This window comes from Symphodus melops, assembly GCF_947650265.1.
Source record: "Symphodus melops genome assembly, chromosome: 19".
Classification (NCBI taxonomy): Eukaryota; Metazoa; Chordata; class Actinopteri; order Labriformes; family Labridae; genus Symphodus; species Symphodus melops.
In genome coordinates, this window is record NC_136709.1 from 14,127,101 (window position 1) to 14,143,375 (window position 16,275).

Below are 16,275 nucleotides of genomic sequence, written 5' to 3' on the forward strand. Positions count from 1 at the left end.
CCAATTGTTAAAATGGCAACTTCTAAATTTCAATGTCAGAGATTCACCAGCAGGTTCAAGATAAAGTCTTTGTTATTCATATGTCCCACAGGAGGTGCCTTCAGAAGTGATTTACTGTCATTATGTTGAAGGCCTCTGGCATTGTCACTTTGGTTGGATAATGGGATTTTTTTATGTTGCATTCTCTCTATCAGCTTCCACTGATTTCATGGCCACAGGGATGAAGAAGCTTGCTCAACCCAAACCCAGCCAGCTGAGATATCCAGACCGGTAAGTCCTTCTGAACATCCTTCTCACTCTCCATCTCTCTGAATGTTTTTTTCTTTTTTACTCTAAGGCCCCCTTCTTTGTTTACAGTTGTTCTGTTTACTGGCTGGATCATCTGCCACCAGACAAGACTGGCACCATCACTAAAACCGGTACCTTTGACTTGTTCCTTCCGTTTACAAACCGGTCTTTTATTGGTCCTTACTTTTTTTGTCATGAAATTAATAATTGTGTTTCTGCAGAATTAACCCCTCGCTGGTCGGATCTGTGTAGGAGTAAAGCGTTGCACACTCCAGTCACGTAAATATGACAAGATCTTCTGTCACTGATGCAATGTGGCAGATGTGATTTTGTTTTGGGTGTCTGTTTCTTTGTCAGCTCTCTGAATCTGTTTTTTTTTTTTCTTAAATTACTTGTTTAATTTACATAATCCTTAAATGATAAATTACTTTATTAGTTACAGAGAGCTCCAGGCCTTTGTTTGGGACTGGGCAGTAGTAGAGGCAAGCCCTTATATTGGAGGATTTCCAGTTACTCGGAAAATAAAAAGCTCCTCATCTCCCATCATGCTTTGTGCTGAACTTGTCTGGTTAATTGTTCCTGTTTTAAATAGTTTTAAGTTCGTTAAATATGTTCAGTACATTTTTTATGTTAATAAATATTAATTTCAAATGAATATATTGTTTTAATCAACCATCAATTAAAGAGTTGTTTGTGTCCACACAAGTGATGCGGTTTCAAGCTATCACTAATCTACAGGTGGAATTAAAGTGCAAAGAAACACAGAATGAACAAAGGTAACCAGGAAAGACACCCCCTGCAAGTTAGCAAGAATAGTTTACTCAAATCACCTCTGCAAAAGTTTCATCACAAATGGAATATGTTAGCTTGTTTTTTGGCTCTCAGGTTGTGATGGAATAGCTCCAAAGGGAACCTTTCACATCCTTCTAAAATCATCTCCTGGCTCTTTTTTTTAAATTATCCTTCTACGTCTCTAGCGTTTATCTAATTTCCTGCCCTATTCCTTCTTTTATTGTCATGTTTTATTTCTTCTATTTCTTCTGGTGTTTATTTACCTTTTCGTCTCCCCTCTGTCTCAATCACCCCTTTCTCTCTTTTATCTCTTTTCTCATTCATCCTCTCACATGCCCCCTTCCTGCCTTCTTCCCTACCATTATGTTTTATTTTTCTCCTCCAAAGACTTTCTCCTACATGGGAGGTGAGTCAATGGGCTCTCCAGGCTGTGGCGTCTGATCGGTTGTGCGGTCTGGCTCAGCCTCGGGCACCTGCAGCTGGCTGGCAGCTGGACCGCCCACTGTTGGCCCCTGTAAGTAACTCACACCACTTCGTTAGAAACTGCGGTGTTTAAGTGTAGGTAGAAGATCACGCGGTAGCTAGCAGCCTACACCATGGCATGCCTTCTTTTAACTTAGCCAAATTTGCAGATAATGAAATGTTTTCAGGTTTGATAAATAGGTTATCATATGTCGCTTACACATTACCAATTCAATATCTTTGGCATTTGGACTCAGTCGTTGCAAAATTATCAATTTTATGTGTGCTCCACCTGCAAAGTGTAACCCACAGAGGCAAAATGGTGGGTTAATGTCATCATTTGTCATTTTGTAACAGCAGAGTCAACAGGGCGAACCAGCACAGTGTGTGTCTGTATGTGTGTATGTGATTCTCACCTGTATGTTTACACATCTTAGCCCTCACGCTTCCGAACCGCTGTAACACAATTTGAACTCCCTCACAGGGACACCAATTTGTTCGTCTTTGGAGCCCTTTAGCAAACTACCAAGATGGCAGCTTCTTATTTTTTACTTCTCGAGTCCTACATAGTGACGTACATCCACTATGTTTAACTGAAGTATTACCACCATTGCCATCCCTGGAGCAACAAAGCTGGAACATCGGAAATGTTGTGATCCTGAAGATGCAGGATTGTTTGTGTTTAATAAGCTTGTCCGTGACTTGAAATGTGTTTGCAGTTGAACAGAACAACACAGACAGCAGTTGCCACTTCAAGGATTTGCCAGCTCGCCCAACCAAGAAGAAGGCTTGCTCTGGAGGACTCTGGCCACAACTCTCAACCTGAACCCATCTCTCATGTGCCCTACAGAGCATCAGCACACATAGAGCTCCTTGCTAGTTAGTCCGCTTTTCCATCAAACAATGTTTCTGATAATAAGTTTTATTTTTTGTCTCACAGGATTACTTTTGTCTTTGCAGCTCCGAAACATGACCACCCCAAGTTCAGAGGTGAGCGCTCAGTGTGCTGGCTTGTCTCCAGAGCAGCCAGAAGCCACGTCGCCAGTCAAAGACTTCTCGAGCTCTCCAGTCCTAAAGAGAGGAAAGCTTTATTTGAGGGATATGACCCGTACAGAGTTAGTCGGGCAGCTTGCTCTGCCAGACCCTCACCTCGAATACAACAGCTCTGTCTGCCTCTGCCTCGCAAATGTAGCTCAAGGCAGGAGGAATGAGGTCAGGTCCCTGGAAAGATTTTTTCATAAAAGTTTTTTTCATGAACATTTTTGACACATCTTTTTCTTGAATTTTTTTTGACAGATGACATCGTTGGAAAACCCGAATAACATTTGCTAACATCCACTACCAAGAAATGTTCTTCCTCCCAAATTTGGTAGGGGATAAATATGCCTGGTGGAACTTCCACCAGCTCATCTCTCTCTCCCTCATGATCTCAGGTGGCTCTACCATCCTTAAGTGCTTCACTACTACTACCAAAGACACTCAATTATCATCCTTGCTGCTACTTCTTCTTCTTCTTCTCTTTCTTCTTTTCAATTAGCTGGTGGACATGGGCGGCTGCCGGCTGGCAACCAATTTAAAGACGCATTGTTTCAACCTACAGGACTGGAGAGTGACACAGTAGATTAGCAGGGAAAAATAAACTGGTGATGACTGTGTGGCGGATGCCAGTCGCCAGGCCGTCCTTGAGTACCGGTCATTCTGTGATTCTTCAGAACACACAGAATCAGACAGCTCACACAATTGCTTGCTGTCTTTTTGAGGGTTATGTTTTGGTACATGTTGTCCCTGAGGTTCGGCACACAGATCAAGGCTGGCGGACGAGATTCAGGGTCTCTGTCAGATGTTGGGGATCAAGAAAACATGCACCATGGCTGTGGGCAGCGGCCTTACTCTGAGACCTCTCCATTAATGCATGCCCATAGGATCCTGTTTGTGCATGAGTGTGTATTTTGGCCTTTGTGTGTGTGTGTATGTTCATTAAACAGAGCGTAAAACCACATTTTCCAGAAGCCTTTACATTGTGAAATGGATTTGATTGGATTGTTGAAATTGAGTATAAAACATGGCATAAAGGTTAGACAATGCTTTTGAATAAGTCAAAAATGACCTGGATGAGTCATCAGACTTTGAAATGTTTTACAATATATATTTTAATGTTAAATATTAGGGCAATATTAATAGTATTTTTTATTTATTATTGATAGTATAATGAATATGATTAGGCTTAATACTTCTCTCCCCCAAAGAAGGGGAGAGATAAAGAACACTTAACACAGGAATGCTTAATTTATTTCATGTGGACTTTGAATTTGTGCGCCTGCATTAAAAAAAAAAAAACAACATTTGGACTCAGTACACCTCATTCAAAAATCACCTGAGTCAGCTTTGCAGAGGAACGCTGACATGTGAGCAGTAGATGTCCTCGGAACATACAAATTGTGACGCTTCTTTACAGAGACAAAAGTAAAGCCCGATGACGTTGAATACTTAAAAGCTAATTGTGCGTCATGGACTACAGATTGAGATCCGTTCGTCATTGGAGTATTGAAAAACAGCTGGGCGGTACAGATGTGTTAACTCCAGGCTGAGGGGCTCGTAGGCTACTCACAGCAGAGAGAATCGCTGATGTTGCCAGATCTCAGTAAGTAAAGCCTTTCAAACATGTCCGTTTAATTCATAGACTGTAGCCTTTATGGTTTCATTGCGTGCACTTGTTTTTGAACTTCAGCAGGAGAATTCAGCCGAGTCTTGACTTTTAAGAGGCTGTGTAGTTTCAAAGTGCATCGATTAATGGCAAGAAATATATAAAGGTGGAATATGTGAGTCCGGACACGTCCCAGCATGAGACTGAATTCTTGTCTTTTTTTGATAGGTCATGTAATAAATAAGCCCTTAAGCCATGAGGGAAAACATCCTGGTGGTAAGGATCGATTTATCGTAATGGAAACAAAGAGTTTTCTAAAGTTATCTGTGGTTTATTTTTTTTTTTAAGTTATAGGCTGACAAGTTTCGAAAAACTATTGATCATAAATATCATTTTAAACCAAATACCTGTAAATGTTTTTTTTTGGCTTTGTCGTCTAAATCACTGAGATTTGTAAAGCTGTTTTACTTTGCTATTACTTTTTTATTTATTTATTTATTTTTTACTTTTTGTCGAGAAAAACAATCAAACAATTTCTTGACATTTCTAATCACATATCAAGTATATTTGCTTCTTTATATATAGGCTAAACCTAATCTCTGATTGATGATATGATCATGGAGGGGGAAAAAAAGAGCATGATATATTGATAACATATTCAAATTCTTCTCCACCAGCTGAAACATTTAACAGTAACATGTCGATGTTTTGGTGATAATGACTCATGGCTCATTAAGTCTATTTAGTGCTTTGTCTACAGATTTTTTTGACCTTTAATGATTTTAGGATACATTCTTGTATCATTTTCTCTTCAAGAAAATATCTGATATATAAAGGCACAATTTTCAATTAAATGGTTATTATTTTCTTAATTTATGTTTTTTTTATGTTATATGTCAAATACGATGTATTGCAGTAAGTTCCACTGTTTCAGACATTATTGAAAGTTCACCAAACCTTTTTGTCACCTAATTGATTCTTCCAGTTGTAGCCCGCAGGGTCAAAGTCAATGTTAAGATATCTAATTTACATATTGAAGCGCCATGCTAAATAGATAGATGTTTGAATCCATCACAATTCACCCCCCCAACTCAGGAAGTCATATTGCACAAACTGTCTTGTTTTGTATTGTTCGAGACAATGTGAAGCAATATGGTAATTCTATGATATTGCATGTTGAGAAGATGAGGAAATGATGTACCCAGTAAACTGTAAGAGTGTTTGTGTTAATTGTGAAGGTACCCGAGCTGAGTGATGGAGAAGTGAGACCTGTTGATGTTCATGGAGCACAGCTGCTCGTCTTTGGTGTGGACCTGCCTGCTGGGGGCTGCACTTGCCCTTGGTACGATTCCCCCCTTTTTTAACTAAGACTTGATGAATTAGACTAATTGGTAGTTTTGACTCATAAAACACCTTATATGATTATATAAATATGTGTATATAATGTATATACATCATCCCAAAAATGTCTGGCATTTGCCTGAGTTTTGTCGAAGCTGCTGTCTGAACGCTGAGGCTGAACAATCCTTTGCAGCCTTTCATACACGTTAAACAAGACGGATCATTTGCTGTCTACTGGGTGAGATTGGTTTAAGATATCATTCTCCTAAGGTCTGTTTTAATAAGTTCTTCAAGAATTATGTAAGTGCTCTCATTTGGAAACAGTCAACCCACAGAATAGATTCACTTATTTCCTCATTACTTATTTCTCCCATGTTCGTCTTTCTTGTTATATGAATCTACATCCCAGCATATTTCTTGTTGGGTTTTTATCAAGATTTATTTTTAGGCTTTTTTGCCTTTATTGAGACAGGACAGACCGTGGATAGAGAGATGGAGGATGATATGTGGGAACGGAGCCACATGTAGGGCTTGAAACCAGGCTGCTGTCTCAACGACAACATCCTCTGCACAAGGGATGTGCAAACTAACCGCGAGGCCACTGGCACCTCCACTTCCTATCTTCTTTTTTTTTTTAAAGACTTTTTCTCTCAAAGTATTGCATCACCTATGTTCTGGATTAAATTCAACGCCATTTACATCTATTACCACGTTCTCTTTTTCTTTAGCCTTAAGAGAGATTTAAAAAAAAAAAAAAGAGCTCTATGCTATTATATGTAACTTAAGCATCTCTCTATCTTCAGTCCCACTTCCAGCCATCTCCCTTACAACCGCCAAGACGGCCCCCAGACCTCCACGGCTGATTGGCTGTGTGTTCCTAAATCGAGCGAATGTCACCTGCCACTGGGAGCCTGGGGACACACTGTGGAAAGGCTACACCTTGAAAGTTGAAAGGATCCCTTGGTGAGTATACCATGCTTTTAATGTGCAAATCCAAGGGCCCATCTGTGTTAACTTAAGTTGTTAATCTTTAAAGGTATGTCAATCAATCAATCAATCTTTATTTGTGTAGTGCCAATTCATAGTAAGTGTAATCTCAAAATGCTTTACTGAAGAGCATATAGGATAATATTTAGGAAAGATTTTTCCTTTGTGTTCCTCTCGTTCCTGTTGTTCACACTTTCGCGCCCCTCAGGTGGAGCTCGGAGCACGCCGCGCGCGGACGAGGACAGCGTTGGTTGTGGGGATGACACAGTTGTATGTCACAAAGCTTGACGGCACAGAGGGAAACTACATGTTCAGATTAAATGCCATGCAGCTTGTCTTTTCGTTTAAAGTTGCATCTCTCCGTACCATCTTCCTTTTGGAAAACAGTGACATTTCTCATAGATAGATAAGCCGTGAACTTTTTATTATTCTGTTTTCTTCTTCATTTCTTTACAATTCATTCAAACAATCATTTTGTTAGAGTTTGTCTCTTATCAGACAAATATAAATAATACAATGGCACAGAGGATACATTTATTAACGTGAGGAAGACAAACCATGTTGTTTGCTTTTGTAATAACATTCAAATTCAACTTCAGAAACTGTTTCTATGCAGCCTGCATGACAAATTTACATGTAGAGAAGTTCAGACTTGGCAGAGTTGCATTTCACCACTTTGTGCTGGCACACAGGAAGTAGATCTGTTCTAAGATCTACCCTTCTCATGCTATAATGGACATTCTATCTCACTTGTAAGATTGGACCTTTAAAATCTACCATCACTCTCCTTTGAAATAATGATTGTTACCTTTAGAATACAGTGGGACAAAAAGTGTCTTCGAATTCAAGAATAATCGAGATGATGTGAGTCAAATTGACAATGTTTCCTTCAAACATGCTGCTCCATGCTGGTGAAACATGTACTTCCCTGTTTGCGGTTTGTTTGTGTTGTTGATCATTTTTTAGGAATGATCTACCGTAAATTCCGGACTATAAGCCGCTACTTTTTTCTCACACTTCGAGCACTGCGGCTTCTACTCCGGTGCGGCTAATGCATGGATTTTTTATGGGGGACAATGAGCTTCTGCCGCAAAAACATTTGACTTCGTCACGTCGGATCTTAATATCAGTCATTTTGCGCTTCATGCACGCACCCTCATCATGGAAAACACACGGAGAAATACATATGATGCAGCTTTCAAGTTAAAGGCGACCGACCTGGCTGTCAAAGAAGCTAACAGAGCTGCTGCACGTTAAGATGACACTGACAGCGACAACAGAGACTGAGGAAGTGAGTAATGAAGTCATTCTGAGGCAGTGAATGGATGGACTTTTTCTTGTGAAATATATTACGGTCATCTTTTTCATCAGCCGTGTTACAGACACCGTCGGCTAGGCTTCGTATTGTAACAGTTCATGTTGTAAAGTCAGTAGTTGATAATGTATTCATAATTCCGATTATGTGGAGAGTCAGTGAATGCACCAGCGAGAACGTGTTGAGTGGCTGTATGAGAGAACGCTGGGGGAGAGAGTTGGATTGTTACGGCAAGTTATGTGTTGCTCTCTGCTGTAAACGGCGTGGTCACGGCCGACAGTGATCGGGTTATTAAAAGTTATTATTTGAACGCTCTCGTCGTCCTTTAACGTCCGTACGGACGCTACAGTATTTGCGGATGTTACCGGTAGCCTACGTCTGTGTAAATAGCTCTTGTTATAGCGTGGACACCTGCGGCTTATAATCAAGTGCGGCTTATATATGTACAAATACATTTATTTACTTATTTTTAGCCGGTGCGGCTTATATCCAGGTGCGCTCAATAGTCCGGAATTTACGGTAGTCAAACTGGATCATCTGCGTCCCTGTGCAGTAAAAAAAAAAAAAAAAAGGCTTCATGTTTGTGCATGTTAACACGTTTCAAATTGTGTGTCAACATTGTTTATTGAAAGTATGACATGTGTGAGTACTTGGTTTTTGTGACTCACTTTTAATCTCACATTCGTGTGAGGCTTTGATGGTGGGTTTGATTCACTGATAAAGTCTCACGTTTTTACAGCGAAATCTTCGGTTTATTGGGTTATATTTTTTGTGTGTGTGTTTTTTTTTTCCGACCAAAAACATCATTCGCAAGAAAGGAAATGTGATTGCAGATCTTTGCACAGAAATATAGAGCTGATTTTTTATGTGCGTGAGCAAAGTGTGCTTGATCTTGTCTATGTATCTGAAACATTAAAATGTGGATCCTCTTGCGTGACAGGGCATGCATCTACTTGGGCTTGTTTTTTTTTTTTTGCGTTTGCTTGCCGTTCTTTGTGTCCGTTTCTGTTTACTGGTATTGCTTCGATGATTTCGTGTATTTCAGGAGTCGCAGAGCAAACGTATCAAGAAACAGCCCTCTAAAAACGTTTAGCTGCACCACCTCTGGCACCAGCTGCACAGCAGAGCTTAATGGCTCAGCTGTAAGATTCACTTTTTGCACAACCATCACAGCTCATGGTCACAGCGGAGACATATCGTCACCAAGTCGCTGTCAGTCGGGTAGAACTGAAGGTAAGGCTGTTGACCCTCTTGCACCCTGATTGTTCTCGCCGAACTGCTTCCTAACTTTTCTCTGTCTGCCTCAGTGATGTTGCCTCCAGTGAATTTGAGCAGTGTAAAACCAGTCAAAGGGAGACCTCAATGTCTGAATGTAACCTGGAGCAGCACCTTGTCTGAATTTCCAGTGTCTCATCCTGAAATCAAAGCTGGACACCTGATATCCCAAATACAGTTTGCAGAACAGGGACAGGTATACACTTACCCTCAAGCCTAAACACACACACATCTGATTGAGCATGCACATTCATTTATATAAGTAATGCTGTTTCTCAAGGTTAAAACAAAGACCTTGAATGTGTTATCATGGAAAAACTTACAAAAAATCTCTAAATGTAAGCAAGTTGCACTTTATACTGTATAAACAACGTCCATAGTCTTTATAATTCTCTTTCTCCTTTGTCCTAATGATTACCATCCAATGTCCTATTACTTTTCAGTTCGGTGCTCAGGACCATAATGAGACAGTGAGAGACTACAGCTTCCTGGTTTGTCTCTTCAGACCACACACCTCATACAGCATCAGACTTCGCCACCGATACCTGAGCGCAAAGAGTCCCTGGAGCCCATGGAGCAATGCAGCCTCTGGAAGGACAGCAGAGGATGGTGAGAGAACACCTGTGTGTAATGTTTTCTGCTTGATATGTAAAGTCCATGTCAGTGATGAACACAATGAAACCCATTATTCTCAAGATACACATTGCAGACCAAATGCACTTAAGCAAGACACAGGATTGTTTAGAATATCACTCTGACTTTTCTCTGCCTTTTTTTTTTGTTTATCACGTTTTCAACTCAGACGCTGAATAGTAGGTTTGGATCCTACACCACATATCTCTTTCCAACAGGACCCTGAGGCATTCTTAGATCAGAAAGGATATACAGTTTAATTCCTTCAGGATGTTGTAGGTATAAAATACCTCTCATCCCAGACGCCTGGAAACTTATTCCAACAACTGTGAGGAGCACAGCATCTGGATTATTATTCAATGTGCTCACAGTAACCAGCACAAGACATCTTGAGGAACACAGTCATAGAGCCCCTCCAAAGAAAAGTGAAACAACAAGTAAACAAAGTAGTCATACTCCCTTGACTGATGGAACCCTCACAAAAGGGTCCAAAACTTAATTTGCCCTTTTCATTTTTTTTTGATTGAAAGGTAAGGTTAAACACAAGGAAACGTCTTTGTGGGTTACTTTTTTTTTAAGGCTTACTCACTATACTTTTACCGTTAACACTCAAAAGGAGTATGTGATTGTGTTTCTGATTTTCATTGCCGATTATTTTTTCCTCTTCGTTTATCCACCAGCCCCCTCTGCAGCACCAGCATTCTGGAGGCAAGTGAAGCGAAGGCAGAAGAACGGATGGAGACACATCTCGCTGCTGTGGCAGGTGAGTGTGTGTGTGTGTGTGTGTGTGTGTGTGTGTGTGTGTGTTGAAATGTGTGTGGATTTGAGTCATGAGTGCTTACATCACTCTGAGCTCTATAGTGTAATAACGTTAGGATCTGATTAGTTTTCAATCACCCTCTGTCCGTAATTGTCTTTTATAAATCCATGAAAATATTTATTCATTACCTTATAGGCCAACTAGACGTTGAGAAGGAGAGAGAGAGAGTATCAATTTGACATAATCTGTTTTTATGAGCTCTGATTTACACATCAATTATCTCACAGCAGCTCACTGTGACTCACTGCATCTTGTTTTCTCTCTGACTTTTTTTTTTTTTTTTTTTTTTGTAGCCTCTGCCTGGCTTTCTGGCCAATGGCAGAGTTCTCTTCTACAACGTAACTTGTCGCGCAGAAAGCACTCATGTTCTATATGATCATGGGAACTGTGGAGATTTGCCCTTTACAAGTACTTCCTGTAACCTGCTCCTTCCTGCTGGACGGTGCTCATGCTCTCTGACAGCCTCCACCTCTGCAGGGACCTCGCCAGAAGCCCGAATATGGCTCCCCAGAGCTTCTGAAAGAGGTACAATCTTGTTTATATTTGTCCATGTGAGATGACAATAAGGGGAAGTTGGGTATGCTATGCTGCACCATCACTTGAAACTCTCAGAATTAGTTACTTTGTTAAGTCGGTTTTCTAGGATAGAAGTCAAAGTTCTATCAGGGTTGTTTTTGTCCTTTATTTGATTGTACAATTTAAGAGACAAAGGAAACGCAGAGAGAGAGAGAGATAGAGAGAGAGAGAGACAGAGAGAGAGAGAGAGAGAGAGAGAGAGAGAGAGAGAGAGAGAGAGAGAGAGAGAGAGAGAGAGAGAGAGAGAGAGAGAGAGAAAGGGGGATACCAAACAGCATCAGCTTTAGATTTTAAACCTGAAACTTTAGTCTGACAGGGACCTTCTCAATCAACAGAGATTTTTCAGTCTTTTTCTGAGCTTTTCCTCTGGTTTTTCCAGAACAGGTTAAGTTTTCCAATATTTCTCATGAGCTATATGTAAAAGTATTTTCTCCTTTAATCCCCAGGGGATTTCAGAAGAGAATATCAGAGTGCGTAAGAGTGCAGATAAACTGCTTATTTTATCATCTCATGCTATCTGTTTGGATGTTGGACTGAGGGAAGTGTAGTATTTTTGTAACTTCTGAAAATTTAAGATTCTCTTTTCCGGTGCCAGCTGTGTGGACGCACATGTTTCATCAATCTGTCACTTTATTGTGTTCCGAATAAAAAAAACTAATTAAAAAAAAGTCTTCAAGGAGAAAAATAAATAACAGTTGCTTTCACACGGGGAGAATTTGACGCAGCAGCTGTTGCATGTTTTGAATCACTTCCATTGTGACTGACTCAAAGGGCCATGGCAATCAGACGGACGTATGCTAAAATAATACCATTACGCTGCTCAGCAAAGCAATTGAATGAAACTCTGAAGAAAAAGGAGATTATTGATCCCACCCTGTGGTTCAGTCCTAACTTGGTCCTCAAGCACTTAAAGTAAATCAAAATGTCAGAGACGTGGCAGTTACCTTTAACAGAAACTTTTGAGAAACAAACCAAGTCATCCAGCCGTCATACCACCATCCACGAAATACAGCCAAAGTATGATTAGTTCTAACTTTAAATAACACACATACTATTATTGAAGGTTGATCTCCATATGACGGGACTTCTGTAACAGTCTTTTACCAAGAATCAATCAGAAACTGGTGAATAGAGATTTCTAACAAAAACGTACATTTATATACCTTCAGAGCTGCCACGCCCGAGCAATCTTACTGCATGTTCACTGGACGACAGCCGGCTGGATGTTCGTTGGATGGCTCCTGACGGTTGGCCAGCTAGTGGCTACGTAGTGGAGTGGTTCGCTGTGAGAGAGAAAAACAGCAGCCGCCTACAGTATGCTGAACTACATGGTCTTATTGTTGTCCTTTACAAAGAGTGAAAGTAGCCACAGAGAGGACAAAAAACTATTTCGAACAAAAATGCCGTGTCGAAAACCACTCCCTATTATGTAGCCATAGTAGTGTTTGAATTCTGAGTGAGCATGATCATACGCTATAGAGTTCACTTATTGTGTCGCACAACGCATTGTGAAAAGTAGTGTACAACCCATGAACACTAATCTAGTAATATATATCATGTATTGCGGTTCAAAGATTTTTGCGAGCAGAGAATGCCGTTTAACTCAACTACTCCCAGACGAGCGAGAGGAGGGACCAGCATGAACACAGAAACACAACAAGTTCATATTTGAAGCATTTTTTACTGAAATCTACGATCTGTTTTCATAAAGAGTCAACGATTTTCAGAGAAATAACGACAGTTTGTCCCAATAATGATGACATACATGATCCCAGAGTCTGTGAGCAAAAAGCGAGTAGTGTCTGAAATGGATTTTAATTTAGCTAAATTACACTATAAAGTGCACTAGATATTAGTGAGTAGGGAGTAGGGCATTAGCCAGAGGCTGATTGTTGCATGTTACGCTTAAGCTAAAAGGAACACAATTACTCTATATACTTCTTATTGTTCAGCAATTGTCTAAAACCATGTTAATAGATTAAGACTGTAAACCCAAATACATCCTGTCACATACATCCTGGTGGATTTCTTGGATTTTCTTGATGTTTTTCAGCGCCGGTGGGACTTTTAACAATCGGCCCGGATGACAATATATGTTTCTACAAAAAATGTTCTGCCACATATAAAATATGAGTGACTTCTTTAAAATAATACTGCAAGCATTAGACAAATGAAGAAAACACAGGCGAGCAGCAAAATGCTGAAATCCTGCTATAGATGCTCATTTGCTCTTGTTTTTTTAATTAAATACACATCCCCTGGTGTACTGATAAATGGCAGCTTGGTTATTTTTCAGAAAACACAATGAATGCTGTCTAAAGTAATCTCAGTCCTCATCTGTAAGAGCACACGGGCTCTGTATGTCATGACCACAAGTCACGCAATACCGATAGTGATCTAGGTGCTTCTCACATCCTGCCCTGTGGTTGAGCATCCTATCTCTCCACCTGTGAAGTGCCTTCAGAAGGTCCTGCTGTGAAGGTGAAGCAGATCTCAGGCAGCACTGTGGAGCTCACCTGGAGTTCTGTACCTGTGGAGCAGCTACACGGTTTCCTCCGCAACTACACACTTTACTTCACAACAGCAAACCAACCAAACAGAAGTGAGTGAGACTTACATTTTCACCAAAATATAATAGTTTTAGTAGTAATCGTAATAGTAATCCTTTACTTCTTGTATTTTGAATTTATCAAAAATACTCCTGTCCCTGTTTATTCAGGTGTGTGTGTACCTGGTCAAGCTCAAAGTTATTCCCTGAGAAATTTGTCACCTGGTAACTTTGAGATCTTCATTGTGGCCAACACTGATGCTGGATCTGGAGCAGCTGGACCCCTCGCAAATGTGCACATAGGTGGAGTTGACACTACGACACAAACACACACACACAGTATCATGATACTCTAAAAGTACAAAACCTTTCAATCCTAAATGCTGTAACTTAAACCTAAATCTTTGAATGTGTAACATGTGTATTTTTGCGTGTGTCTGAAAAGGCTTTGAGGAAGTCTCCACAGCGATTCGGGCCGTCCTTCCCCTCATACTGACTTCACTGCTGCTGGTGCTGCTGGTCTTTTTGGTACAGACAACGATGTAAGATGTGTTTCATGCAACCAAGACAACCCCCCCCCCCCCCCCCCCCCCCCCCCCCCCCACACACACACACACACACACACACACACTCAAAAAACTGTGTGCAAAATAGCATGACTGAAAACTATTTATTTAATTTATTTAATTAATAGGGTGAAACAGAAGCTCTTCCAAGATGTCCCAAATCCTTCTCACAGCAGCTTGGCTCACTGGGTTCCAAAAACTGCTTTGGAGGTAACTCTCTTTGGAGGTAAAAATCACTGGGCCCTCTGCCGTCAACTGTCTCCTCAAACACTTGGCACTATAAAATATGTTTTATAAAACTTCAACGAGGTATTTTAAAAATAAGGATTATCTTTTTTTTTTTTTTATCAAATGGGGGAAAAAAATCCATTTATCTTTAATGTCAGCAATGTTATAATACAACCCCTAGATGGCAGCAAAAGCTTAATCACCAGCAGACTGCTGCCCGTCTGCAGGCAAACATCTGAACCACTCTTATAGTTACAAATAATTAAAATATAACATTGTAGTTATTCCGATTCATGATATCTCTCTTTTTTGTTGGGGGGGGGCAATTTACTGTTAATTAATTTTAAAAATGTGGTTCATTTTTCCCCCTGCAGGGTACGAGGCAGTGGGCAATCACTGATGAGCCTGAAGTCAAATACTCTGCAATTTATTTGCTTGGTGAAAGAGACATCCTGAACTCCAACTCAGATATGGACTTCACCGATAAAAACTTGTGTAATCTCCAAACATATCCCTCTCACTTTTACTCCCAGCTCCCACTGTCAGAATATAGCTTAAGCTTAGTCAAGGAAACCTCCAATACTGATCTGTCCCTCTGTCCCTCTATCTACTCTGACTTCATCTTCTCTCAGCACCTCAAAAGTCTCCCGGAACACCTTCTGTCATGCTCCCATCTTGAATATAATGAACAGCACCTTAGTAACGTCAACATCAGTGACATTAAGCTACAGCTAGGGGGAGATGGTGGTCTGAATGTGTGTGTGAAGAGCAAGAGTGCCTCACAATCTGATACATTGCTTTCCCAAACAGATGAACTGAAAAAGTTCTGTCACCTTCAGAGACATAATCTAAGCTCCGACTGCAGCAGCGTCTCCCTTTCCTCTGTTTTTCCTTTTTACCCAGCTGAGGTCGAGTCACCTCAAAAAAAGTGGTCCAAGAGCCTCTGTGTCTCTTTCCCATTACTCCAGCCAGATCTCTTACATCCACCCTGATGCTCTTTGTGACACTGTATCATTTTTGCCATTTCCTCCGTCTGTTTTTGTGGATTTCTCCTTGTATCCTGTAGAGTGTGAGACTTACATGAAAAGGTGTGAAAAACCCTGCTTTAAAGAGCTTGTTTTCTTTTGTTTGTTTAACTAATAGGAAAAGTGAAGAATAAAAACATGACCTCTGGTTCTACAGGACATAACAAGCTCTTTCCCACTGCTTCCACTCTAAGCTAAGCTAATTTGTCTACAGTTTCAGATTTATACATAATAACCAATATTGTTTTTTTTTTTTATCAATGTTTTATCCATTAAAAAGATTTATTGTGATGTTTATATTGTGCTATATTTAAACATTGTTGCTGTACAGTGTGTCCGCCTTGACTTGAAAGTTAGAAATGTAAATAACTCAACATTTGACCTGCAATAGTGACTCAGTGTTGGTATTTGTATAAGCATGTTTTCTTTGTGTATATTCCCTGGCACCCTAATTCACAAATGTGTAATCATGAGCTAAACATGATTTATTGTGCATCTGAAAGCTGTACTTTGGGGTTGTTTAATGTTGTAATGTGTACATACGTACATTTGATATGATAAGTAAGAAAAGGGAAGTGTTTTGTGATGGTATTGTTAATGGACTTGAGCTTGTATATCACTTTTCTTGTCTTCTGACAACTCAAAGCCTAGGCGAAAAAAGTATAGTCTAGCATACTAAATTTAAGTACACTTAGTATACTTCACATGCACATATTATTAGTGTACTCAAGTATGTTATTTTTTTAGTATACTAATGATATATCATTAGTTGTAC

The 16,275-nt window shown here is 40.1% G+C and overlaps 1 protein-coding gene across 1 annotated transcript; it reads left to right on the forward strand.

Moving 5' to 3' along the window:
• Positions 1-4,134: 4,134 nt before the first annotated feature.
• LOC306840177 (interleukin-6 receptor subunit beta-like) lies at positions 4,135-15,746 on the forward strand. Its single transcript, XM_079369273.1, has 14 exons — positions 4,135-4,183; positions 5,425-5,528; positions 6,331-6,490; positions 8,875-9,062; positions 9,137-9,300; positions 9,548-9,713; positions 10,418-10,500; positions 10,851-11,082; positions 12,303-12,464; positions 13,565-13,735; positions 13,853-13,984; positions 14,127-14,223; positions 14,376-14,457; positions 14,850-15,746. The coding sequence occupies exons 2-14, from the start codon at positions 5,462-5,464 to the stop codon at positions 15,465-15,467; spliced, it is 2,322 nt and encodes a 773-aa protein (XP_079225399.1). The 5' UTR covers positions 4,135-4,183; positions 5,425-5,461; the 3' UTR covers positions 15,468-15,746.
• The last annotated feature ends 529 nt before the right edge of the window (positions 15,747-16,275 follow it).

Excerpts from the sequence above, each read along its gene's own strand:
- LOC306840177 (XM_079369273.1), top strand. The coding sequence starts at position 5,462 with ATGTTCATGGAGCACAGCTGCTCGTCTTTGGTGTGGACCTGCCTGCTG. Across the intron at positions 6,491-8,874 it reads AAAGTTGAAAGGATCCCTTG|GAGTCGCAGAGCAAACGTAT; the intron begins GTGAGTATACCA and ends CGTGTATTTCAG. Across the intron at positions 11,083-12,302 it reads CCCCAGAGCTTCTGAAAGAG|AGCTGCCACGCCCGAGCAAT; the intron begins GTACAATCTTGT and ends ATATACCTTCAG.